Source organism: Lygodium microphyllum, chromosome 18, assembly GCF_053477565.2.
Source record: "Lygodium microphyllum isolate KBCC chromosome 18, Lygodium_microphyllum_v1.1.10, whole genome shotgun sequence".
NCBI lineage: Eukaryota > Viridiplantae > Streptophyta > Polypodiopsida > Schizaeales > Lygodiaceae > Lygodium > Lygodium microphyllum.
The window spans coordinates 33,451,623-33,478,478 of record NC_141152.1 but is presented as its reverse complement, the minus strand read 5'-3'; the positions used below and the strand labels follow the sequence as shown (position 1 = coordinate 33,478,478).

General features: G+C 40.4%; 4 protein-coding genes across 4 annotated transcripts in view; 2 read left to right on the top strand and 2 right to left on the bottom strand.

Moving 5' to 3' along the window:
- The window catches only part of LOC148020735 (uncharacterized), a 31,855-nt gene extending 10,990 nt beyond the window's left edge, over positions 1-20,865 (top strand). The window contains exon 3 of the mRNA XM_087699443.1: positions 20,769-20,865. Within this exon, the coding sequence (XP_087555569.1) occupies positions 20,769-20,858 (90 nt within the window). The 3' untranslated portion in view covers positions 20,859-20,865. The remainder of the gene's footprint in view (positions 1-20,768) is intronic.
- On the bottom strand, positions 15,660-17,756 carry LOC148020737 (uncharacterized). Its single transcript, XM_087699366.1, has 4 exons — positions 17,670-17,756; positions 16,592-17,284; positions 16,154-16,489; positions 15,660-16,046 (listed from the first exon to the last, which is right to left on the bottom strand). The coding sequence occupies exons 1-4, from the start codon at positions 17,754-17,756 to the stop codon at positions 15,660-15,662; spliced, it is 1,503 nt and encodes a 500-aa protein (XP_087555492.1).
- On the bottom strand, positions 17,959-18,554 carry LOC148020736 (uncharacterized). Its single transcript, XM_087699365.1, has 2 exons — positions 18,329-18,554; positions 17,959-18,233 (listed from the first exon to the last, which is right to left on the bottom strand). Exons 1-2 carry the CDS (start codon positions 18,552-18,554, stop codon positions 17,959-17,961), a joined length of 501 nt encoding a protein of 166 aa, XP_087555491.1.
- Positions 20,866-21,730: 865 nt separating the features above from the next.
- On the top strand, positions 21,731-22,274 carry LOC148020734 (uncharacterized). Its single transcript, XM_087698173.1, has 3 exons — positions 21,731-21,793; positions 21,885-22,031; positions 22,116-22,274. The coding sequence occupies exons 1-3, from the start codon at positions 21,731-21,733 to the stop codon at positions 22,272-22,274; spliced, it is 369 nt and encodes a 122-aa protein (XP_087554299.1).
- The last annotated feature ends 4,582 nt before the right edge of the window (positions 22,275-26,856 follow it).

The window sequence follows — 26,856 nt, the reverse complement described above, 5'->3', positions numbered from 1 at the left end:
ACCAGTGAATTTGTGACGCGCATAGCGAGGCCAATAGCGACGCGAGCGGTAAATTTGCGACGCAAATAGCGACAGCAACATGTAATTTTTTTTTTGTGGCAGGGCAGTGTACTACTGCATACAAAGCGCTTGCAAACAAAAAGAATGTATACTGAAATCATAAATTTGATACATGAAATAAATACATGATCGCATAAAATGCGATTGGTACAATCATGAAAGGATATCACTAATACATAGAAAATGTCTACATAGATCAAGCGATTAAAAATTAAAGGTGTGTGAGCTCCAAGGATCCAAGGGCGAGCTAGAAATCCTCGTCCCCCGAAAGCTCGTCCCGCCGCAAAGGAGCGTCGAACGGATTCTGCAGAAAAAGAAACAACATATCAATCCACCATACAATAATGTATTTAAATATCTCATGGTAACTACGGACAAGAAAGATGAGTGACTTACAAGGCCACCGCGTCTATACAATCGGTCAATCAATGCATTGAGATCGTGTCTCTTTGCATATCGAGTCTCAAGGCCTTGCGGATCGCGATTTGTAATGGAGTGTTGCAAAGAAAATAAAATGTTAACTGTTAAAAACATGATTGTCAATACAAAAAATATTTCAAAAAAATAAATAAGCAAAATAAAAGAAAAACTTACAAAGTCCTTCAAATATGTCCTGTGGCCGTCACTTCCAAGATGATGGACCACTCCGGCCTGGAGTCCTACCCTCGCCGCCTTTCGCTGCTGACTCCAACGTCCTGGCAAATCTGTAGACTTCTCCCTAAATCGGTGCGAGTCGTTTGTATCTAACCACTCGAGCTTTGCAGCCCCACTCTTGATTGCCTTGCGTTCGTCGGATCGTCTCTGTGATATGTATGCATGCATGCAATCCATCATCCAGCCCGTAGAGAATCTATCTACTGCGGCTGGTACCGGAAACTCCTCGTGCAAGGATGCTACTATGTAGTTCTTGCTCCCCTCCGGTATGTTCTTCCAATGATCCAAGACGTGTCGAAAAACTTGTTGGCACAACTCTCTCATGTGAGCCATCACCCTCCTCCCCTCATCATTCATGATGATGGCTCCTGACCTACTATCAATCAGGTATCCATAACCCCGAGGAGTCTGCCTAAGATGGGTTCTCTCTCATCTCCGTCCACGCTCCTAGGCATATCCAAGAGACCCCTCTACATCTGGTGTACCGACAGGGGTAACCTCTCTCAAAGTGGCACTCAAAGGGGTGCCACCAAAAGGGGTACCACCTGCTGACGGCTGCGCAAAAGCCGGAGTAACTGGAGTAGACGTCCCCACAGGTGTGACAAATCCTGGAGGTGACGCAACTCCAGCTGAACGACGAGACAGAGACACCACATCCGTGTCTCCACGGCAACATCCCCCTGATCCCGATGCAGTCCCTTCTTCTGGTCCAAGTCGTGAGCGTCAAGATCGTCTGCTCGAAGTTGAAGCATTTGATCGCGCTGAAGCAGATTTAGCAGAGTCCCCTGACGAAGAACGAGACAGCTCCTGGTCTGTCATCTCTTTGAATCTCGCAAGCTGGTCTGGAGACATGCGTGTCATCATGTCCTGAAACTCATCGCTCATCCCTCGACTCATCTTGAAAATATCACCTACACAGATAAAAAATGGTGTTAGAATAATCAATTCAAACTATACAAAGTACAGTAATATAAATCATTTTTGAAAAATCCATCTTAAAATGTATATCTTATGTACCTTTATGGAAGATCTAAACAACGAATTGAGTAATATAATTCTCCAAGAATGAAGTATTCTATGGTCCCATGTTAATCTCTTGACACAACTCTGCATACACTGGAAGGTCGATAGACATGTCATCACAAAAAAACGAGTTTGTCTCGTTCTCAAAAAATTCTTGGACTACTGTATTTCCATTATTGTTAGCCGATGCGGGCTCCAAGCTTGCGGTGGTCTCCACTCCTTGTAATATTGACTCCTCTATTTGCATATTTTCTTTATCTATGCTCGAAACATTGCTTTGATCATATACTCTCGCACTTCGAGGAGTTGAAGGTATAACATACCACCATCGAGGTTGTCGGGGGTTTGGATAGAAGATTACATGTTCACAAATACGTACAAAGCGAGTTCAAACCATTGTGACATAAACCATGTCGTATTACAATTAGCAAGCAAATGACTATGCACATGTTCACAATGGGTCGGCAACGCACAAATCCGTCTATTTTTTTCGGAATCTATTTCGAGAAATCCAGATGGATCTCGTCGAACTGTTGCTCCAGCTCCTCCAAGTACCACTTTGAACCACTGCACATCGAATAGTATCATGGAGAAGCTACGGTAATCCACCGTAATAAATCTTTACAAGTTCCCAAAATAATCCATCTCATTCACAACCGTGTTCGGATCCGTTGCTCGTCGCCCGTTCTCTTGCTCAAACCTTGCCATGACACCATAGTCCATGGTGGAGCGCATTTTGTCAATACGCTCTACGCAAAAATGTCGTCCGCGCGACCACACTGCACTATATATTTTGTACTGCACATTGAAACACTCAAATTAGATGTCGCATATAAAACTTAGATACGACACATTCTAAATCCCTCATCACCTTTGGACTACATTCCCTCGAGAACTCCCACTCTTCCATTGAGACCTCTGTCCCTTCGCTGGATGCTGCGGTCAAGGCTCTATGCAACCATTGTGTTGACATAAATCGCGGCATCTCCTCCATGCCTTCGGGATATCGAATCGGTCGATGATGTGTACTGCGTCGAAATTCAGCTTGCGCTTCCTCTCGATCTTGCCTTGCAATTTGGTACTTGGCGAGCTACGTCTCCATGGAGACATGGTGCAACATATAAAAGCGATTCACATTCTCTTCCATTGAGGTATCCATTCTTTTTTCTACCCCATTTTCAACCACATCTCCAGTCAGTCTATCATCGTCCTTCAGTGTCCATAGCATTTCATTGGCTAGTTCCACCGTTGGTAGCCATTGTGAGATATACACTAACGCCACTGACATCAACCAACCTTCCGTCATGCTACCTTCTGGACGAGCTCGTTGTCACACAAAGTTTTTCAGGGTTTTTATGAAGCGCTCCAGGAAGAACATCCATCGCGTATGGACAGGTTCAGCAATCTCCACTTCGTTTACAAGATGCACAAGAAGGTGAACTTGTATTGTGAGCATGCTAGTGGGCAGGTATTTCTCAAAGAGACAGACTGTCTCCACTACTCCTTGCCTTGTGGATTCAATAGAGGACGTCTTAATCTCTTTCTGTGAGATCCATTGCACCAAAATCGACAACTTGTAAATGGCTTCGCAAATTTCTAGAGTAAGGCATCCTGTGATCACAATCGGTAGAACAAATTGCCACAAATGAGAAAGCATTATGAATGATGGCCACTTTCCAAATTGCAAAATACCCACGCTAATTTCAATCCATTATGTTCACAAACCTGACATATCTTATGCCAATCATGGGATTTTAGCCTCGACAATTGGTCATCTTTAGAAAATGCGGACCTGAGAGAACGCATTATATCCGTCAGAGTGCGGATAAACTTGATTACTTGCTTCAAAATGCGCTCTTCTTTGGTGGACAAAACCCAAGGAGCGCGAGGAAGCTGCACTACCCCTTCAGTACTTGACTGCGGCCAAAGCGTCTCCATCTTACCTATCTCCTTCAAATCCATTCGAGACCCTATAGTGTCTCTCTTTTCTGTGCTGTGGTTCCATAGCAAGCTGCCCACATTCTTGAAAATATGCATGGGATCCAACAAGTGGTTGACCTGTAAGTGGGTCTAATATGGCAACTCGTAGAAAACTAAGAACCGTCGCATTCCATTTGGATATGATTCCAGGTTTACCATTTTTAGCTCTTACCACCTTGCATCGTTCATACATGTTAGAGGTCATCCAAGAAAACCTTCCCTGAGTTCATGATTCTCCGGAAAGAAAGCGGCGTGTCCTTGATATACCATCTTCTTCATGGTTCGTGACCTTCAGGAGTCTAACTGTGGCCTACACAATGGACATGCATAATAATCTGAGGTAACAAGACCTGTAAGGCGAGTCATGACCTAGTGAATACTTGATTGAATGAAATAAAATATAGATATTACCAGCGAGAACCGAGGTCTGCTCACCTGAGGACTCTCCCAATCCCGGAAAGTCATGCATTGTCCACATGAGAATGGCTCGAATGTTGGCTGACTGCCGACTATCGTGCATGCTCATATCTTGCACAGTGACCCCCTCCTCCCACAAAATCTTAAGGTCATCGACTAATGGATGAAGATACACGTCCATATTTTTTACTTTGTAGCGGCCCGGGACAAGTAAGGTAAGGATGAGATGTCCTTTCTTCGTAGAAAGCCATGGAGGGATGTTGTAGTTGACAAGCACTATAGGCCACACACTGTAAGAAGTTGAGCGCAGACTGGATGGGTTCACATTATCCATGGCGAGATCGAGCCGAAGATTCCTTGGCTCTCGTGCAAAGCCTGGGAAGGTAGAGTCAATGTGGCTCCATGCGTGCGAATCCGCTAATATTCGTTGAACTCCATCCGTGGACCTATTCTGCACATGCCACGTTGTTAAGCTTGCCATGTCAGACGTGCGAAAAATGTGGTTTATGCGGGGGATGAGCAGAAAGTGTCTGAGAAATTTTTGAGGGATGGTTTGCCCTTGCAAGTCCTGTCGATACCTATGAGCACCACACTTTGGACATGTCTCCATAGTCTCGTATTCATCTCGAAACAGTATGCAATCGTTGATACATGCATGGATGTTATTGTAGTCCATACCAAGCTTCTGTAAAACATGTCATGCATCATCACGAGACTTAGGCATTGTATTTGCAGGTGGTAATATATGATATTTCAATAACTTGAAAAAAATCATAAAACACCTTGAAAAAGCACAAATGTTTGTAATAAAACTATTAAAAAAAATCAATGAAGCCTATGGTACCTGAATAACTCAGTCACACTCGTATTGCTCCAACCGTATTTTGCTTGCACACTTAAGAGTGCAAGCAATGTCTTCAACCGAGATACTCGGCACCCATCATATAATGATATGGATGCTTCCTCTCTAAGCGGGTCAGACGTCTCAACATCCATGGAAATCAGTGCATCGATCATTGCCTCCATCTCAGGCTCCAAGATTGTAGGTAGGTCGAGAAGGTTGTCTATCTTCTATGGCATTGACGGTATAGATGGGCCTTGCGAGTGGTGGATTGGCTCGTGCAATCCATCCATTGCACGTCCACGAACTCTTCTAATTGGCTGCAAAGGGTGTACTCCTTGGGTTGAGACATCACCTCCCCTGGATAGAAAATTTGCCAACAAGACCCAATCTTATTGTGTATGGTTTTCAATTAGCTTGCGAGTACAATGCATGATTAATATTAACTTCAAATTACCGTTTGCTGAAAATCTGCAATCGCCTGATCAATGATCTCAGATTGAAACTCGCCAAATCGTTGTACGTGTTCTATAGACAATCTACATTTTTGTCTAATTGTCAACTTGCATTGAGAGCAAGGACATGGGACACGCTGATTAAGATACGTCTCGCCGTCTTGAACAATAAGACCTTCGTTTTTCATCTTATCTACATTACATGAAACGAGGCTTAAATGGATAGCTTTATGGAGATGTATGTCAAGTTGCAAGTTGACCATAAATCTTGCATTGTACATAGTAGTTGAGAGATTTTTTGATGTTATATCTCGGCCTTGTATCATGCTCAAGGATTTGTTTGTCTCGATAGATAATTATTCGTTATTGTAAAAAACTGCACTAGAGGGCTTTGAGTATAAGTAATCCATTTATGAGCATCATTGAGGATCTTTTAGTCTAATAATAAATCAGTCTCAATAAAAAGCATCTTAGAAATGTGGTTTTTTTGTCCTAGGATCGCGTATTAAAATTAATGCCATGTATGAAATTTATCAAGTATAGTAATAAAATCTATTTCAATCAATTCTACTCATAGTCATAAGACCTGAGAGAAAATATCTTATACTCAATTTAAGGGATTCTTCTTCTATAACAATACTTTTGGATTCATTTTGATGAAGTACCGTAATGACCATTAGCTAGGGTATCATTTTCTTTTAGTCCTTCCGTTGACTAGTTGGCATGATTTCTAATTTGTTATGCTTATAAAGTTAATACAAAAACAATGAATTATGCATATCACAATTAGATCCCCTACTTGGACATTATGAAGGACATGACCAATTTTAAGCCATCTTAAAGAGTCACAAATGTACGTGGCCCATGGCAAAGCACATTGCGTACCATTATCGATAAGTCTATTATCTTAAATTTTATTCCCCTTCCTCTTCCTCTCTCTTCCTCTTCCTCTCTTCCTCTCCCTCTCTCTCCCTCTCCCTCTCTTTCTCTCTTTCTCTCTCATTTTCTCTCCTAAACAAACAAAAAAGAAAGTAATTCAAACATTAAACAAGCAAGAGGGAGAGAGAGAGAGAATGCACTCTCCCTCCCTCTCCCTCTCCCTCTCCCTCTCCCTTTTTCTGTTTCTCTCCCTTTCTTATTTCCTTCCCCTCCCTCTTCCTCTCCCTTTCTTTCTCTCCCTCTCTATCTCTCTTTCTCTCTCATTTCCTAAACAAGCAAAAAATAAAGTGATTTAAACATTAAACAAGCAAAAGGGAGAGAGAGAGAGACAATGCACTCTTCCTCTCTTTCTCTTTCTCTCTCTCTCATTTCCTTCCCCTTCCCCTCCCTCTTCCTCTCCCTCTCTTTCTCTCCCTCTCTTTCTCTCTCATTTTCTCTCCTAAACAAGCAAAAAATAAAGTGTTTTAAACATTAAACAAGCAAAAGGGAGAGGGAGAGAGAATGCACTCTCTCTTTCTCTCCCTCTCTCATTTCCTTTCCCTCCCTCTCCCTCTCCCTCTCCCTCTCCCTCTCATTCTCTTTCTCTTTCTCTTTCTTCCTCTCCCTCTCCCTCTTTCTCTCTTACTCTCTCATTTCCTCTCCTAAACAAGCAAAAAAGAAAGTGCTTTAAACATTAAACAAGCAAAAGGGAGAGGAAGAGAGAATGTACTTTTCCTCTCCCTCCCTCTCCCTCTCTTTTTCTCTCTCCCTCTCTCATTTCCTATCCCTCCCTCTTCCTCTTCCTCTCCCTCGTACTCTCTCCCTCTCTCTTCCTCTCCCTCTCATTCTCTCTCATTTCCTCTCCTAAACAAGCAAAAGAGAGTGATTTAAATATTAAATAAGCAAAAGAAAGAGAGAGGGAGACTCACCGATAAGATATGGCGAGCGTGGGGCGGCTCCTCTTTGTGATGAAGTCTCCTCTCCTTCGCGAACAACGGCGGCGACGGCAAGTCTTCTTCCTCTCCTTCTCTCACGACGGTCGCTCTCTCCCTCGCTCTCGCTCTCAAAACTCACAATGGAGCAAACACGAAATGAAAACCGCGCTCGATTTCGGTCGCTTTTTTTTCCTGTGGAGCGTCGCTATTTACGTCGCAAATGCGATACAAATAGCGACGCAAATAGCGACGCTAATAGCGACGTCGCTATCCGCCGTCGCTAATCGGCGTCGCTACTAGCTCAAATCCTTGTAGTGGCATTTTTTGAATTCACTTGTTTGTTCAGGTTTAACCACATCAGGATATCACGCATGTCCTATTTGCGGTCCCTCTCTAGTTTCCTCTAGGCCGGCACGTTTAAAGAAGGTTATCGACAATCATCATCGATTTCTTCCTATTGACCATTCCAAATATGTTCTCCCTACTAATGAAATGACTCCACAATCTCTAATCATTCGAGATTGGAAGGAGAGATGGATTAATGCCGACAGCCATCCTCCACTCGGCATGAGTCGGTAAGAAGTGCATTTCTCTCGATTGACTTTAAAGTATTTAGCATGATGAATTGTTTACATAATATATTATTTGTTTGTTAGGTTTTCTATATTTTTTCGTCTTTCGTATTGGACTGAACTCAAGATCAATTACTTGTTGGACCCCATACACATATTCAAAAATGTTGTATCTACATTATGGGATCACTTGATAGGGGCTCGTGATTCAGTCAATGTAAGGGAGGATTTACGTAACATTGGTTGCATGAGACGAGTGTGGCTATGTATTGGACCTAGAGGAAAGATTGAGCTACCCCATGCACCTTGGATGTTATCAAAGAATGAGAAAAAAATAGTGGAGTAACAATATGTAGCTTTCGAACATCCACAGGATGTATAAGATGTCTCAAGGGAGCCTTCATAAAGAAAAAGAAAATATGTGTGGAGCAACTATCTGGTTTGAAGTCCCACGATTGGCACAAAATGATTCAAGTAAGAGTATCTCTAACCTTGAATATAGTAATTAGTGGAGTAACTATGTGTAAACTTTGAGGTATTATGACTTTTTCCTCAATTAATCATTTGATCTATGAATATTGTTTACATTCAGTTCGTACTTCCTACTAGCATATCCCATTGTGTATTCAGAGATGTACGTGATATCATTTACAAGATAGGAGAGCTTGTGAGGTGTGTATACATTGTATTTTTTCATTATATATCTTTGAATTTCTACATAAAAATAAACAATTGTCAAATATATCTTGATAGATATGTGAGCTTGAAGGAAATTGATCCAAACAAATTGCAAGATGCTCGAGTATTATTTGTTGAGGTGGTTTGTTTGGTGGAGGAAATTTTTCCTCGATCCATTTTGACTACTCAATTACATTTACTCATATATTCGATTGATGAGATCGCACTTTGTGGGGTAGTTCATGCAAGGTGGATATTTTTTCTTGAGTGCTTCATGAAAATCTTGAAAGATTTTGTGAGGAAAAAAGCACGGCCTGAGGGAAGCATGGTTGAGGGTTGGTTAGTGCAATCATCCCTTGTTTATATCTCTGAATATCTTACTGAAGTGGACCCCTTTTAAACCACAACTATGGAAAGATGATGAAGACTTGAGGATGATCTCTATAATACCTCAAGGAAAAGGAATGAGTAAAGTACTAACAAAAGAAGAACTTCGTAAGTTAAATAGTTTTTGTGTGCTCAATAGTGATGTAATGAGAAAATGAGTGACACTATATAATGAAGCAAGGGCAAGAAGAAAAAACGAAAGACAAGCATTTCGCACCAGATATAGATGTAATGTCTCATTTTCAGATAATCTAAATGCACTCCCACGTCATATTAATATAGATTGGTTACATGAGAAAATGGCGAGAATGGAAAAAGAGGAAATTAATATATCTCAAGAAGAGTGGGAATACACATGAGGTTTCTTATCAAAGGTGAGACATACTATCAATTAATTTGTTTCTATAAGTTATATTTTATATAAAAAATTGACATGTTTGATCTTAATATTTTACTACTAGTGTACATTATTCAATGCTATTTAGTGTGAGGATAAACATCTTCGAACTCAACGTATAGATGAAAAGAGAAATACCCAAGATTGTGGTGTCCTTGCTCACTTCGAGGATGCCAATGGTACCATGGAAGGTTATTGTGGCTTGATCCAAGATATTCTGAAGCTTGACTTCAGACGATTATTTATATATGTACTGGATGTGAAGTGATTTAAAGAAGTAGTAACAAATGGTGAGTATTGCACAATCAGACGTCATCCAAGTGTTTTTGTAATCATTGACTCTATGAAACTTCACCAAAACAAGAATGACACATTAGTACTGCCTCAACAATGCGAGCAGGTATATATGCAAAAGCTAAATTTTTTATATGTATACATGTGATACATATACACAATATAATAAGTATTTAAGTTTCTTGCTTTTGTTTTTCAAATACAAGTTGTGTATCATCCAATGGTAAACAATAACCGATGGTGGTATGTCATCCCTATATCTAATCGTTCAAAACCAATATATGGTAATATTATCGACATAGAGATAGTAGATGACAATTCAACAATTAATGATGATGTACATGATGATACCATAATGGATGATATGCATGATATAGTACAAGATGAACCTCGCGAGGATGTTCAAGGAAACGCAGAAGAGGACAATAATGTGATTGATGATATTGCTGAAGTTATTGAGCAATATAGCAACACATCTGATAGTGGGATAGACTTGTTTGTTTCGTTACCTGTTGGTAACATAGACCCAGAAGTAGATAGTTTAGCAAGGGCTGATCTCATTGAAGATGAGATGGATCATTCACTGTAACATACTTAATTTGCTTAATGATTCAATGTGTATTCTTAATTCTATGGAAAATATCATGCGCACACATGCATACTCAAGAATCATTAAAGCTAAATTGAATTTTTCATATAAAAAGGAAGTATTTTTTATCATCTTCAAGTAGAGAAATTACGAGATATATGCAATTCTTGCTACTAATTGTATAATAAGGTTTCTGTCGCTTGTCGCTAATTACTTATATCAGGCTTGTCAACTGGAGGAACTGCCATTCATTAGAGAGCAATGTAAAAATAATTATTAACTTTGGTTTTTTTATTATATTAAGTCCAATTTTAGGTGGTTAAATAATTACGCGTTTGAAGACGCGTCTATATTCGCATCTATTTACACGTATATATAGACGCAAAATTCGCATATATTTACACGCTCTTTTATACACACATATAGACGCAATGATAGATGCGCTCGACTTTGCGTGTCTAACATGCGTGTCTATGCCTCGTTTCTGTTGTGGTGTGTGGCCTCCTTTTTTTATTGCAGTGCCTCGGCTACAAGGAAGGTACCACTAAGTAATAAGGCATGGATACAAAAGAATTCTTTATATTAGAGTGGGGTCATACATAAACTTGGAAAACCTTTTAGATGTTTAATAAGAAATTTACATAGTGTGATATGCCTTTTTCATTTTAACCTGCTAAATTGATAGCTATCTTTACTTTGAAATGCAAGTAAAGACTTAGTATGTGGCAAGATTCTTAGCTCTTAGAGCCAGGTCCTACCCCAGGGTAGTGGGATCCCCCACTACCCAGTGTGTTGCATAGAGTTATTGCAAGGGTAGTGGGGTCTCCGTAGCCTCAAGAAGTCCACCTAAACACCTTCCAAAATGTGGGTGTTAACTCGCACTAGCAATATGAATGTTATCCATCGGCTAGCTTCTATGCATATGGAACTACAAACCAATCAACGAGCAATATTGATCCTTAAATTCTAACGACTAGAGCACTAGGATACATCTTTTGGTTTGACTACTTTGCATTTGGGGTTTGTTGGCCACACTGTTTCCCCTACTAGGAGCTCGAGGTCTCTTTCATGAAAGCCATTTTGGGGGAGGTGAAATTGCCCAATTGATGCATAGGATTTGTGATCATGATATATAAATGGGAAAAATGGTGCAACAACCACCACAACCCATGTAGAAGTAGGATATGCAGAGCCTAACATAGTTCCATTGATATCATCTAGACTTGTGTCATCCTTGGCAATGTCTTTTGGTACTGAAATGTTAGGTCATTGTTTAACAATGGTCAGTGTTCCTCTTGCTATCCAAAGTGTTGCTTAGGACAAACCTAACTTTACTTACATTGCTTGCAAAGCACGGGTCTAGGTGTGTCCTTCATTTATGGCTCCAATAATACAACAAAAGGCCATGTTCAATGACCTAAGTTCCATGAAATCTTAGCACATGATTTATTTCATACATTCAACGATGATTGCCTTTCTCATTTAGGGCTCCAGTCCACCTACATATATCATCATCTACAACCTCTTAATTTGCTTTTAGGGACTATTCAATAAGGCTTAGGTTAAAGTGAGATGTGGGTGTGTGGTGTAGTTTGTTAGAATTTAGGGATGTGATGTGTACTCAATTTGCATATCATCATGCGAAGCATGCCCTAGATATGTAGCACAATATGAATTTTATCCTAGTTCTATCATTTGTCCAACCATATCTCTATTTTAACCTACATCTATCATAATTATGTCTATCCTTAGACCTCCTTGGATGGAGGTGGCACATGATATATTTAAACATGTTGAAGTCAACTGCACCTTTGAGTTGTATAAAGATGACATGAGTTTTGAACCACAATTTTGATCAAGAAAACCAAAAGGATTCAAGTATTCATGCTCTAATACAAGAGGTTCAACTCACGATTTAGAATGTGCATATACAAAGAAAAGAAACAAATGTTTCTCATATGAAAAGAAAGTAATAATACTTCAAGATTGTCATATGATATCTTGTACATTCAAGCATTTATCTCTTTGGCAAATTATATATTCATGAATCAATATCTTGGTGTATAGCATGGATGTTAAGCTTGAATGGTGACCTTAACTACACCTTCAAGAGAAAAGTGAGTCGATGGATATTGGTTTTTCTACCAAAGGCAACATACTTGAAACATAAAAACACTTTACTTTTCTCACTTTTCTAGAGTTATAGGGCTTTGTTTATCCTCATATAGAAAATTCTTAAACACCTTGATGAATTTAGATTTTCTAGAGGATACTGAACTATTCTTACGTTGCAAAATGTAAATTTTTTTGGAGAAAACCAATAAGTTACTTTTGGATGTATATGTTTTAGATATGGACTTAAGTTTTTTTGGAAGAATTCTTGATTAAGTATTAAAATCCATTATTACTTTCAAAAGCTCAAGGTTCCTCAACTCTCACAAAAAGAAAACATCTTGATATAGGTTCAGGTTTATAAGAATGCAATAACTTCTTTACCTCTTCTAAAGTTATTAAGCTTTTAGTTATAGATGGGGTAAACATATCATTTGAAAATAGTGATAAAAAATAAATTATTTCTATAAGATCATCAATTTTCAAGACAAACATGTCCCATGTCCCATGTTTTCACTTAAGACCAACCATAAGACTTTTATGCAAAGTGTAAAAATTTGAGGGGGCTTTTCACAAAAATGATGAAGTTTTGGGATGGATATGCCTCTCCCATACCTTTTATGGTTATAAAGCTCAAATAATAGACCAATTTATTTAGAGGTTTAAAATTTCAAAGCTATTCATTTTTAAGCAGTTAGAATTTGCAACTTCTTATAAAGAAAATGTCCTTATGTGGTGCTAGATTTTATTCTTTCCAATTCTTTTATATCTCTCCTTAAGCAGTGGCTCCAAATTTTCTCATTTTCAAATCTTTTCATCTTAATTGATGTTATTTATAATCTTTTGATTAATACTATCCATCACATTGGCTACTAATCATACCAATAAGTTCTATCAATCTATGTTATCAATAGCCTCACCACAAAGTCACATTTGATATAACTCTTGAGCTTCTTATTTTCTCATGTTGTATCTTGGTTTTCTATCTATTTTTTCTCATCTCAAAGATTTCAAAATGTTTCAAGTATATATCCAAGGGTGCGTAAGAGTAGTAAAGAAAAAGAAAAACTATTTTTAATAGTAGCCTTAAAAGCCATTCATCCCAGATTTTGAATTGAGACAAGTTGGGTAGTTTGTAAAATTCATAAAATTTGTGGTGAACCTTCTAAAATTGCAAATTAAAATGGCCAAGAATGTCGTGTTTGGTTTCACTTAAGATGTTTGGATACTATTTTTAAATATGGGATAGTCTTCAAATTCCTTTCGAAAAGAAAGTAAGTTTTTAAAATATTATTAAGATTACAAAGGTTTCAAGCTTGAATGTCTCAAATAAAAGCATAAATAATTTATCTTGTAATTTCTAAATTTATATCACATGGAGACTTGCTATATACTTTTCATATACTAACACTAGTAAGCCTTGTCATATACTTTTCATTTTCAAATAGGACCACATGTTTTCATATACACTCATAAGCTCCATTTTTATGATCAATTTATATTCAAAACTTTAATTATCCCCTTTATTTTATACACCCATGAGTAAATTTTGAGTCGTGGTATCTTTATGCTCTTAATCATAGACAAATTTCATACTGGAGACAATGACATAGTAGTCAAAGACACTACAAGATACAAGCCTCATATAGACGTTCAAAGCGATGAAAATATTCATACAAAAATTATCCTCGTCGTAAAAAAACGTTCGTATTAGCAACGTCGTAGAACAATCACTATTATCGTCGCTATACATATCCCTATCATCGTTGTATATACTACGATGATAGCAACGTGAATAGTGACAATTTGCGACACTAACTGCGATGCAAATAGCGACACGTGCAGTAAATTTGTAATGCTAATGGTGACGGTTACAGGGATCACAAATAACACTATGTGCTTTATTTGGGCCATACAAAAGAGTTACAGTAAAGTGTAAAATGCATGTTTTCATGAAGGTAAAGTGTACTTGAATCTATAAGAGTGATACATAAAATAAATACAAGATTGTGTAATGAAAGTGACGGTACAATCATAGCAAGATGTAAATGATGATAATAAGATAGTGTATAGAAAATGTCTACATAAATCACATGACAAAAAAAGAAGAGGTTGTGCACTCTACGGATCCAAGGGTGAGCTATAGATCCTCGCCATCCGAAAGCTCGTCCCATCGCAAAAAAGGAGCATCAAATGGACTCAACAAAAAAAGAAACTACACAGAAGCCCGCCATATAATAATGCATTTTAATTAAAATTAATAACTAGTACAGACAAGAAAGATGAGTGGCTTACTAGGCGGCCGCGTTCATATAATTGGTCGATCAATGCAGTGAGACTGTGTCTCTTTGTATATCGAGTCTATAGGTCGGTGGGATCGCGGTTTATAATGGAATGCTACAAAGAAAACAAAATACACTATTAAAAACATGATTTTAAATACAAGTGATTGTAAAAAAATAAGCAAGAATAATAAAAGAAAAACTTACTAAGTCTCCTAGATAAGTCCTGTGTGGTTGTCACTCCCAAGATGATGGACCACTTCTATCTCCAGTTATGTCCTTGACGCTTCACACTGTTGTCTCCAATTTCTTCGAGAATTGGTAGCCTGCTCCTTGAGTCGGCGCCAGTCATCTACATCTAGTCACTCCGACTTTAAGGCCCCACTCTTAAGTGCCTTGCGTGCGTCTGATCATCTGTGTGACATGTACGCATACATGAACTCCATCATCGAACTTGCGGAAAACTTATCTACTGCAGTGGGTACCAGAAACTCATGCAAGGATGCTACTATATAGTCCTTGCTCCCCTCTGATATGTTCTTCTAATGATCCACGACATGTCGAAAAACTTGTTGACACAACTCTTTTATACGAGCCATTATCCTCATTCTCTTATAATTTAGGATGATGGCTCATGTCATATCATCTACAAGCACTACAACACAATGCCACCATACACGCGTCCATTACACGCGAAAAGTTACCGGCGCGTGTATGGTCGTTTATACTTACAGCAATATCGGGCGCGTGTATACATGCATGTAACAGCGCGTGTATAATTGCATGTGTGGGCGCGTGTATTTGCGCGTTAAGTCTGTCATAATACACGCTCTGTTACACGCGACACAGAGCCTAACTACAGAAATCCATTTCTTTTCAAAACAGAAAACCATTAAGTTTTAAAAATGTCATTGTGCATTGCAGTGTTTACAAACCATTACAAAATCCCACTACATGCACTTACAACAACGTAATATATTGAAAAATATATCTTCATATGGTTATTGAAAGACAAAGTATACAATAGAAATATCATGAATTTGGAACAATACAGTGATGGATTGGTTAGGGTTTGATCTCATCTTCAATAAGATCCATCCTTGCCAAACGATCAACATCAATATCCATTTGATCAATTTGTAAGGCTACGATTAAATTTATTCTACTATCGCTATTTTGCCCATTGATAATGGTACCGATGCCTTGATCATTCTCATCATCATCACCATCATCCTCAATGGAAGGGTCATCCTCATGATCATGAGAAATGGCACGCTCATCCTCATTATCATGATCATCTACATTGGCATGTTCGACATCATCTTCTTTGCGGCTTGCCACATCCTCCATATGCTCCATATCAGTGAATGTATTATACATTACTTTGGAACGTGGTGCAATAGGGATGACATACCACCATTTATTGTCATGCACCATTGGCAGATAGATAACCTGCTCAAATACACATAATTCATTAATTAATTAGCATATCAAAAGTCAAGGGGTGCGCGAGCTTAGATATATATGTACATGAAACACATTTGTAAAAAAATGCATACTTGCTCACATTGTTGTGGCAATACGAGCCTATCTTTCTTTGTTTGCCAAAACTTTGTAGAGTCAATAGTTACATAGCCACTTGCATGGCGTTTTATCGTTGCGTTAGGCCCTTTTTCCACCACGTTCATTTGCCATTTGACATCCAAAACATACACAAAGAAGCGGCGAAAGTCAAGTCTGTATATGTCTTGGATTGTGTCACAATAATCATCAATTTTTCCATTGGCTCCCTCAAAGCTACTAATGACACCGCAATCTTGTGTATTCCTCTTTTCATCTATTCTTTGTGTTCGAAAATGCTTGCCTTCACACCATATAGCATTGAACATAGTGCACTGGACCAAAATATAAGCAATATCTATGTAAGCAATTAATGTGAATAAATATGAAAAGCCAATCACTTACAAAGAATGCAAATTTACATTTGTTCTATGTACCTTTAACATGCATCCTCGTGCATACTCCCATTCTTTCGCCGTGATATGCAGCCCCTCATCTCTCTCTGCTCTCTCCATTTCCTCATGCAACCAATCAACATGAATATCATTCGGAAGTGTTGCTAGATGCTTAGGGTACGCCTTACGAGAGCCATGTTGCCTCCGAAAGAGAGCTCTGTCTGCTTGCCTTTTTGTCTTTGCATCCTCGTATCTTGTAACCCATCTGCTCATCACATCACTATTAAGGATGCAAGTGAAATTAAGATCATCAATCAATGTTCTCTCAATTACTTTGCTCTGTCCTTTTCCTTGAGGCACAATAGACGTCATCCTCAAGTCCTCTTCATTGCTCCATAGTCGCGGCAAAGAGCTATCCACCTGATCAAGAAATTCTGATATATATACAAGAGACTCTTGTATCAACCAACCCTCAGCCATGCTTCCTTCGGGCCTTGCACTTTGCCTCACAAAGTCTTTTAAGGTCTTCATGAAGCGCTCTAGGAAGAACATCCAACGGGCATGCACAGTGCCACATAAAGCAATTTCATCCACTAAATGCACAATGAGATGTAGTTGACTTGTGAGAATGGTTCGCGGAAAAGTCTCCTCTACCATACAAACCACCTCCACTGCCATAACACGCGCATCATCCAATGTGGCTGGATCAATTGCTTTGGAACTAACATATCTGAAAAATAAATGCACAGTACGTTATACCTCATGCACATTCATTTTGCAAGGTATAATGAAGGGTGATCTTACATGGGATTTACATACCTCACAAGCTCGCCCATCTTATAAATACATCTTTTTAAACTACTGTTTGCACAATGGTCGATGCTAGTAGGTAGTATGAACTGCGCACATAAGAGCACATGTATATTTGGGTTAGGGCATTACAAAATTTAATTTCAACCTACAATAATTGGAAAACACTTACTTGGAGCATCTTGTGCCAATCGTGGGACTTCAACCCATGTAGTTGCTCAACCCCTCTTTTCTTAGTGGTTGTAAACGCTCCCTTCAACGATCTCATGCATCCAGTGGGAGTACGCAAAGTGGTGATGGCTTGCTTTACCTGCTTCTCCTCCTTCTTTGATATAATCCAGGGAGCAGGCGGAAGACGAACGTGCCCATCCTCCTCTCGTGGCCAAGCTTGACGCATACGTCCTGCGACCTGCAAGTCCTCCCGTACGCTAACATTGTCTCTTTTACCAATAACATGTTCCCAAATACTAGATCCCACATTCTTGAAGATGTGCATGGGATCAAGAAGATGGTTGATCTTGAGATGGGTCCAATATGGTAGCCGGAAAAAAATGGAGTACCTACACAAGGGATTACAGACTGTCATCTTTATTCCAACTTTAGAGACTACACAAAACAAGATTGAAAACAATGGAGATGTACCTGTTCATGCCATCTGGAGGAAGAACATTTGAAGACTCCCAAATACGCTTCCAATCTTTTGCACGAAGTGTATGTGGATGAATGCTCCTCTTACTAGGAGCATATTTAGGGTGATCTGATGGGAGAAATCGATGATGATTATCGAATATGGTCTTACACAAACCATCAGCATACTCATGTACCAATGAAGGGCCACATATAGGACATGCATGTTTACCCGATGTCCTCAAACCTGTTAAAATAAAAAAAAAGTTAGAATAATAAAGTCAATAGTTATAATTGATATAGCTAGTAGTATTAGAGTCGGGAGGTAGTTAGAATTCTTACTAGAACAATCGCTGTATCCTGGAAAGTCATGCATTGTCCACATCAACACTGCTTTTAAGTCGAAGTGTCGAGAGGAGGGAGGCCTACTAATGTCCACTACCGCAACACCTCTCCATAGTTCCTCCAACTCATCAATCAACGGTTCAAGATAAACATCCATATGCTTGACTTTATGTTTCCCTGGAATCAGAAGGGATAACATAAGATGTCCCTTCTTGATCGCCATTGATGGTGGAAGGTTGTAATTCACCAACACAACCGGCCACACGCTGTATGCGGTGCTCTTGAAACCAAACGGATTCACTCCATCCATACCTAGGCCAAGTCTCAAGTTTCTGGGCTCTGTTTTAAAGCTGGCCCACTCATCTTCAATATGCTTCCAAGCAGGAGTGTCTGCAGGAATTCTCCACATGCCATCATCCGATCGATGCGAGGAATGCCATGACATGAGCTCTGCTATGGATTTGCACTTGAACATGTGTTTGATGCGAGGAATTATAGGAAAGTGTCGCAAGACTTTACGAGGTACATCAAAACTCTTCACATCTGTTCTATACCTTGCTTCACCACAAGTGGGACACTGTCGAGCCTCCTTATGCGTCCCACGAAAGAGAATGCAATCATTGACGCATGCATGTATGCGATCATAATCCAATCCTCCAAGAGATGTCACATAGCGCCTCGCTTTGTCTCTTGAGGTGGGTAGTCTATTCCCCTTTGGAAGCATGTTTGATAATAGCCTGCATCCAATATCATCAATTAGCCCATAACCCTAAACCCTATACTGTAAACCAAAAACCACTAACTGAAATTTGCAAGTTACAATGCTTACTTCAATAATGCGTCAAGACTTGCATTGCTCCATCCATAAACTGTTTGTATATTGAGCAGTTCAAGTGAAGCACGTAAAATAGAGAATGTGCACCCTTCAAAAACCGGTGTCGATGAAGCGTTGTAGAGATGCTCTTGTTCCATATCATTGTCGTCCACACCTTTGCGATCATCCCTAAAAAGATTCCGCACCATGTCATCAAACACTTCCTCTTCCACAACTTCGTGGGGTGCAGGGCTATTGTCATCCCTTTCCCACTCATCTCCGACAATAGATCCCGAAGCTCCAGCATCATCTCGTCGACGCTTTGCATGCTCTCGCCGTGCGTATGGCACCATGTTAGGGTGTGGTACTACATCCTGCTTCAATCACAGTATATATATTACAACGCGCTCCATTAATTTGCACACCATGAGTTATTTTAATACTTTCAATTCACATCTTCTCACCTCTAAACCTGTTTGAATCCATTCTCCATACATCGAGATGTGATTCAATGTAATTCGACGCGCTCGTACAATGCACCCTTGACATCGATTACACGTACACTTGATCCTTTGTGCCAGCCACACGTCGCGATCACGATGACGCATTGTCTCATCCTCACCAGAACTGCTTGAAGAGGATGATGACATGCTATGTCCAAAATAACCAATACAGAAGTAGGATCAGTTTTTAGTGAAATCATACACATCCTATGCACAAAACAATGGATACACAAGAACAATCAGTTTTTAAAAAAAGTATAAACAGTCTCTGTGTCGCGTGTACAGGCGCATCTACAATGTATTCTGCTGCGCTTTTACACGCGCTTTTACACACGTGCTTTTCGCGTTTACCTACCGCGCGCGCCGCTTTCTTTCTTTCAAAAGCCCTCTTTCAAAACACTTCTTCTTCTTCTTTCTGCGTCGCTTTCTTTCTTTCAAAAGCCCTCTTTCAAAACACTTCTTCTTCTTCTTTCTTTGTCGCTACAGTACCTCTGCCTCCAGCTCTTCCAAACCCTCGAACCTGCCTCTTCGAACCAGCCTTCTCCCTCTTGGACTACCCAAAAGAAGCAAAGGGTGCAGACAACACAGAAAGGGAGAGAGAAGCAAGAATCAATGAACTCACTTTTCAAAGACTTTTCAAAGAGGTTGGTTGTCGTTTATTTGTTTTGGCAAATCTGTCGCTTTCTTTCTTTCCACCCGTGCTATGTGTACTTGAAAGCGACAGAGGATAGAATTCACACATTGTATATGTGCTTAACTATTTATTTCTTGACAAACGACATCCGTCAAGATAGAGGAAAGAGAGAAGAAGGAACCCTTGTGTATGTGTTTAGTCATTTCTCCCTTGATGGACAATGTCCGTCAAGATAGAGGAAAGAGTTTTTGTTTTTCATGAATTTCGTCACTAATTCGAAATGAACTTCTTCTTTTGGCTTATGATCTTCTACTAATTCGATGTTTGGTATTGTAAGAGATATGTTTATTTTCTAGAATGGTAGATATATGTTGTAGGTTATATATTGTAGGAGATATATTGAGGAGATATATTGTAGGAGATATGTTTATTTTTTATATGCATGTTTTGCTTGGTTCATTGAGGCGGAATTTCGACGCTTTGCAGATTCTTCATGGATCCAGGCTCTTCCTCCGATCCGTGGGCATACGCCACTTGGATGATGGAGATGATAAACCATTTTGGGCGCCATCCTAATCCAGTGGAGCTGACAGAGTATATGTATGCCCATCCTCCTCCTAGACTCCCAGGTCACACTGCGCCCCCAAGTACACAAGCCTCTCCACTGCCGTCTACGCCTGCGAGTTCGGCGAGACGTACCCCTGCGCATACACGCTCACCGAGGAGACACCCCTGCACGGACACACTCACGCACACCCTCCTCTGTACCGTCACGTGAGGGCTCATGGCCACCATCACGTGCTCCCTCACAGCCACAGTCACGTACATAGTCACGTGCAGCCACCCCTAGTCATGGCTACTCCCGCAGTACAGATGAGAGCCGACGTCGCAGTAGGGAGAGCGGGAGTGGAGGATTATGCGGCGGGTGCTTTGGTGGGGGGGGTAGTAGGGCACGCGGTGAGAGAGGGCATGGAGGGAGGCATGTACGAGGAGACAGTGAGGAGTCGGAGGAGGCGAGAGAGGTGGAGGGAGAGATTTTCTACGATGTTACGGATAGGGGCGGGGTAGTCATGGATGCGAGAGGGAAAGAGGTGATGGAGTATATGCGGGGGGTAGTTTCAAACATGTATAGAAACTGTTTTGTAAAATTTAAAGATCAGGATAGCCGGTTAGTTAGGGAGGTCCTAGATAGTGTACATAGTCGGTACCCCAATCCCCCACGAGCGACATTCTCGGATGTATGGGGAAGAACGCGAATAAGGGAGATCTTAAGTAATAAAAGATCTCACCTTAAGAAACTCGCGTACGATGATGGGGTGAATGTAGCTGCGGGTGGCTATCCTTGTGAGAAACCTGCCACTGCCCACAAACGCGAGTGGAAGGAGGCAAAGAAGCGCGCAGAGGGAGGCGTGAAGAGCAGGCAGCATGTGGAGGCATGACGGATCCAGATGGAGACCATTGGATCGTCGCATTTCGGATCTGGCGGCGTCGAGTCGTGGGAGGCAGAGTTCGTAAGTAACTTGCCTCTTTATTTGATTGTTTGCCAAATTCATTGATTCTATGATTGTTTTGATCTTACAAACTATCTTGATTATGTTACAGCGACGGGTTATGGGGAGAGGGCCCACAGCCCACGAGACTGGGTATGCTCGCCGCAATAGCAGACGTGACACGTGGGCCATCTTCAGAAACGAGGGACGTATTACGGATGCGCAGTTTGACGCGGCCATGAGACCATACGGTCGACAGGTACTTGAAAACTCTAAATGAATGATTTCGGTTTATTTAATTGCATATATATGTATACTTACATACGGTATATTTCTTGAACAGGCACAAGCTGCTGATGCTCCTGCCCCTGATGATCCAGCCGCCACTGCTGATGTTCGTGCCACTGCTCCTGGTGGAGGCGAGCACCACTCATCGGAAGATACCGATGCGAGCTCCTCTGATCATGGAGAGAGCACAGGGTTCTCATCATCCTCTGATTAGCTTTCAGAATACTGTAGGATGTGGTTGTACAAAAAAATTTTGTAATTGAAGCCATGGGCTTTTTTGCACCTAGCTCCCTATTTGACTTTGTATATATTTGTTCCTAATTAAAGCCATGGGCTATTTTGACATATGGACTCCCTTGTACACAAATGTATCATGTATTGACAATGTATTGAATCGTGAGTCTTGAGTCGTGTATTAAGTTTTAGATAGTAATATTGAATCGTGTATTCATAGAGAGTGAGTCTTGAAATCTAAATCGCTCTTTTTTTATGGTGCAATGCACCAAAAAAAAATCCAGAGAGTGCCTTTGGGTGGCTGGATGCTGGAACAGCATCTAGGCACCCAAAAGCACTCTCTGGATTTTTTTTTTCCCTCTGCGATCGCGTGTATAAGCGCGTGTCATCTGTCAAAATCGCGTATATTTGCGCGGATAGTCTGTTAGATTCGCGTGTAAATTTGCAGCAAAACTGCGCAGAACGCGTGTATGGGGTCGTGTATTCGCGCGACTGGCTGTCACTGTACACGCGCTTTTACACGCATGTCTCTGGCCGCGATGATACACGCGCTATTACACGGGCCCGACACTTTTTTTTCCAAGTCATTTTGTGCGGCTAGGAGCGCGGGTATGAGCCTGATCCCTTGTAGTGAAGGTATTCATATCCCTATGGGGTATGCCTAAGATGTATCCTCTCCCACCTGCGACCATGCTCTTGGACATATTCAGGATATCCATGTACATCTAGTGTACCTATGGGAGTAGTACCCATAGGGGTGCCACCTGCGGACGGCTGAGAGCAAAAGCTGGAGTGAGGATATCCATGTACATCTAGTGTACCTATGGGAGTAGTATCTCTCGGAGTAGCACCCATAGGGGTGCCACCTGCGGACGGCTGAGAGCAAAAGCTGGAGTGACTAGAGTAGACGTTTCCATAAATGTGACAAATTTTCATAGGTGATGTAGCACGCGGAGTTGGAGACATTGCGTCGGTATCTCCACAACAACCATTTGAGCCACGTTCTCTCGAACCTGCACGAGAGCGAGAAGTAGCACTTGTATCTGGAGCTGATCATGGGCTCACTGTGTCCATGTCTCTGCAACATCCTCTAGAACCACTCTCTCAGTTGGGCCCAAGTTTGGTGTATTGATCTCGTCTACAAGAAACTCAAGCATCAAAATGCAACAAAGTAAATATAACAGAACGACTTGATGGTGCCCGAGATAGCTCAATGTCCGCCATATCTTTGAATCGAGTCATCTGATCTAGAGACATACATGTGAAGATATTTTGTAGCTTCTTGTCGCTCATCCCTAGACTCATCGTGTGGATCCAAATATCCACAAAGGTTTCTTGCATAGATAGAATTGATGTTAGCATAATCAATATAAATCGAGCAAAGCATGATAATATAAATCTTCAAAAATTGATCTTACTTAAAACACACATTTTATGTATCGTTATAAGCGATTTGTCAACGAATTGAGTAGATGGATACTCCAAGTATGAAGTACACTATGGTTTCATGTCAATCTCCTAACATAACTCCGAATACACTATAAGATCGATAGAAAGTTCACTACAAAAGGATGAGTTGACCTCGTTCTCAAAGAATTCTTGGACTCTTGTATTTCTATCATTGTTATCAAATTCTGGCTCCTTTATATGCTCCAAGCTTTCGGTGGTCTCTATCCCTTGCAATATTGACCCCTCTATTTGCATACCGTCCTAATCTACCTTGGGAACATTGCTTTGATCATATCCTCTTGTACTTCTAGGAGCTGAAGGTACAACATACCATCATCGAGGTTGTCGGAGGTTTAGATAGGAAATTATATGTTTAAAATCATGTACAAGAGAGATTTAACTTTTGTGACATGTACCATGTCGTAATAAAATTAAAAAAACATGTGTTCATATATCTATTCACAATGGGCCAATAATACAAACGTGTCGCGCAAATTTGTCCATGTTTTTTCAGAATCTTTTTTGAGAAATCCAGATGGACCTCTTAGAACTCTTGCCCTAGCTCCTTTAAGTATGACTTTGAATCATTGCACATCGAATAGGATCATGGAAAAGCTACGGTAATCCAATGTGATAATACTTTGTAAGCTTCCAAAATACTCTATCTCATCTATAACGGTATTTGAATCTGTTGCTCGTCGTCGGCTCTCTTTCTCGAACTTTGCCATGATATCACAATTTGTTGTGGAGCGTATTTTTGTCGATATACTCTATGCAAAAATGCCATTCGTGCGGTCACGCTGCACTGCATATTTGTATTGTACATTGAAATAGTCAATTAGTTGCCGTATATAAAATCTAGATACGACAAACCCTAAACACGTCGTCATCTTTGGACTACATTCCCTCGAGAATTCCCACTTCTTAGTTGAGATCTTCGCCGCTTCACAAGACGCTACGCTTAAAGCTCCATGCAACCACCGTGTTGACATAAACCATGGGATCTCCTTTATGTCCTCGAGTTATCGAATCGGTCGATGGTGAGTACTACGTTGAAATTTAGATTGCGCTTCTTTCCGATCTTTCCTAGCTTATTCCTGCCTAGCGAGCCACGTCTCCATGGAGGCATTGTGCAACATACAAAAACGATTTTATTTTTTTCATTGTAGCATCCATTCTTTTTTCCATCCCATTTTCAACCACCACATCTTCGATCAGTCTATCATCGTCCTTCAACGACCATAGCATACTGTTGATCCACCGTTGGTAGCCAGTGTGAAATATGCATTAATACCTTAGACACCAACCAACCTTCAACCATGCTAACCTTCTGGCTGAGCTCGTTGTCACACAAAGCCTTTTAGGGTTTTCATGAAACGCTTCAAGAACATCTATTGCGTATGAACATATCCAACAATCTCAACTTTATCTAGAAGATACACTAGAAGGTGGGTTTATATTGTGAGTATACTGGTGGGTAGGTACTTCTTAAAGAGATAGACCGTCTCCATTGCTTCCTGCTTTGCGGATTCAATAGAGGATGTCTTAATCTTCTTTTGAGATCCATTGTACTAAATTTGACAACCTGTAAATCACCCAGTTTGGCGGAGCTCGTTGTCGCATAAATCCTTTCAGGGTTTTCATGAAGCGCTCTAAGAAGAACATCCATCACGTATGGACAAGTTTAGCAATCTCCACTTCAACTACAAGATGCACGAGAAGGTGGGTTTCCATTGTCAGCATACTGGTGGGTAGGTACTTCTCAAAGAGACAGACCATCTCCACTGATCTCCACCTTGTAGATTCAATAGAGGATGTCTTGATCTCCTGTGAGATCCATTGCACTAAATTTGGCAACCTATACATCGCCCCGCGTATTTCTAGAACAAGGCATCATGCGATCGCAATCAATAGTACAAATTGTCACAAATGAAGAAGGATTACAAACAACAAATACACTCCAAATAGCAAAATACATAGGTCACTTACAATCAAAATACATAGGTCACTTACAATCTAAGCAGATCAAATGTCTTGATATCCATGGGCATCAATATATCAATCATTGCCTCCATCTCAGGCTCCAAGATTGTAGAAAATTCTAGAAGACTGCTTGTCTCCTCTAGTATTGACGGTATAGATTGGGTAGTACATTTTAAGTGGTGGATTGACTTAGTCACTCCATCCATTGCACACCCACGAACTCTTCTAACTGGCCGCCAAGGTGCACTCCTCGTTGGGATGAGACGTCACCTTCCTATAATAAATTTTACAGCCACATTCAATGTTTTTGTATATGATATTCAATTAGTTTGCGAATACATTGCATGATTGATATATACTTTTCTTACCGTTTGCTCAAAATCTGAGATCGCTTAATCAATGATCTCTGATTGAAACTCATCGAAGCGTTCTACGTGTTCCATAGACAATCAATGTTTTGGTCTAATTGCCAACTTACATTGAGAGCAAGAATATGGGACACGCTGATTAAGATACGTCTCGCAATCTTGAACATCACGGTCTTCATCATTTTCCATTTGGTCTACGTTTTGACAAACAATTTGTTTTTGTTATCCTTCTTTTTTTCTTTCTTAAATTGTTTGAGAAGGGATTTATTCACTTGTAACTTAACAAAATTAATGTATGTAAAGTCTCCACCTGCCTATGGACAGGCCTACTGAAGAGCACCCTGCCACGGCACAATATGAACCACGAACCGGCTAGGTAGAGGCTGCAAATACATTGCTGGACACAAAACCTGCAAGAAACCTCTTCTTTCTCACCAAGAACCATGCTCTCCAAACACACAAGAGAGGGACACACAAGAAATTTGACAATTCTTCCATCCTCACCCTCTTCCTCTTCCTCACTCTCCATTAGAAATGAGCATGAAGCACAAGAGAGGGAAACAAGAACAAGAAGGCAAGAGTTGTGCCAAAATGAGAGAGGAAGAAATGAACCGTGACATGAGAAGATAAAGGAAGAGAGAGGGTGTAACCACCTCAACCTCCCACCTCCCCAAATCCCACGACTGCAACCACCTCCTTTTCCTTTCTTGAATTATAAAATTCAAATTTGCATACATTGGCTAAGGTCTAAAGACCTTTCAA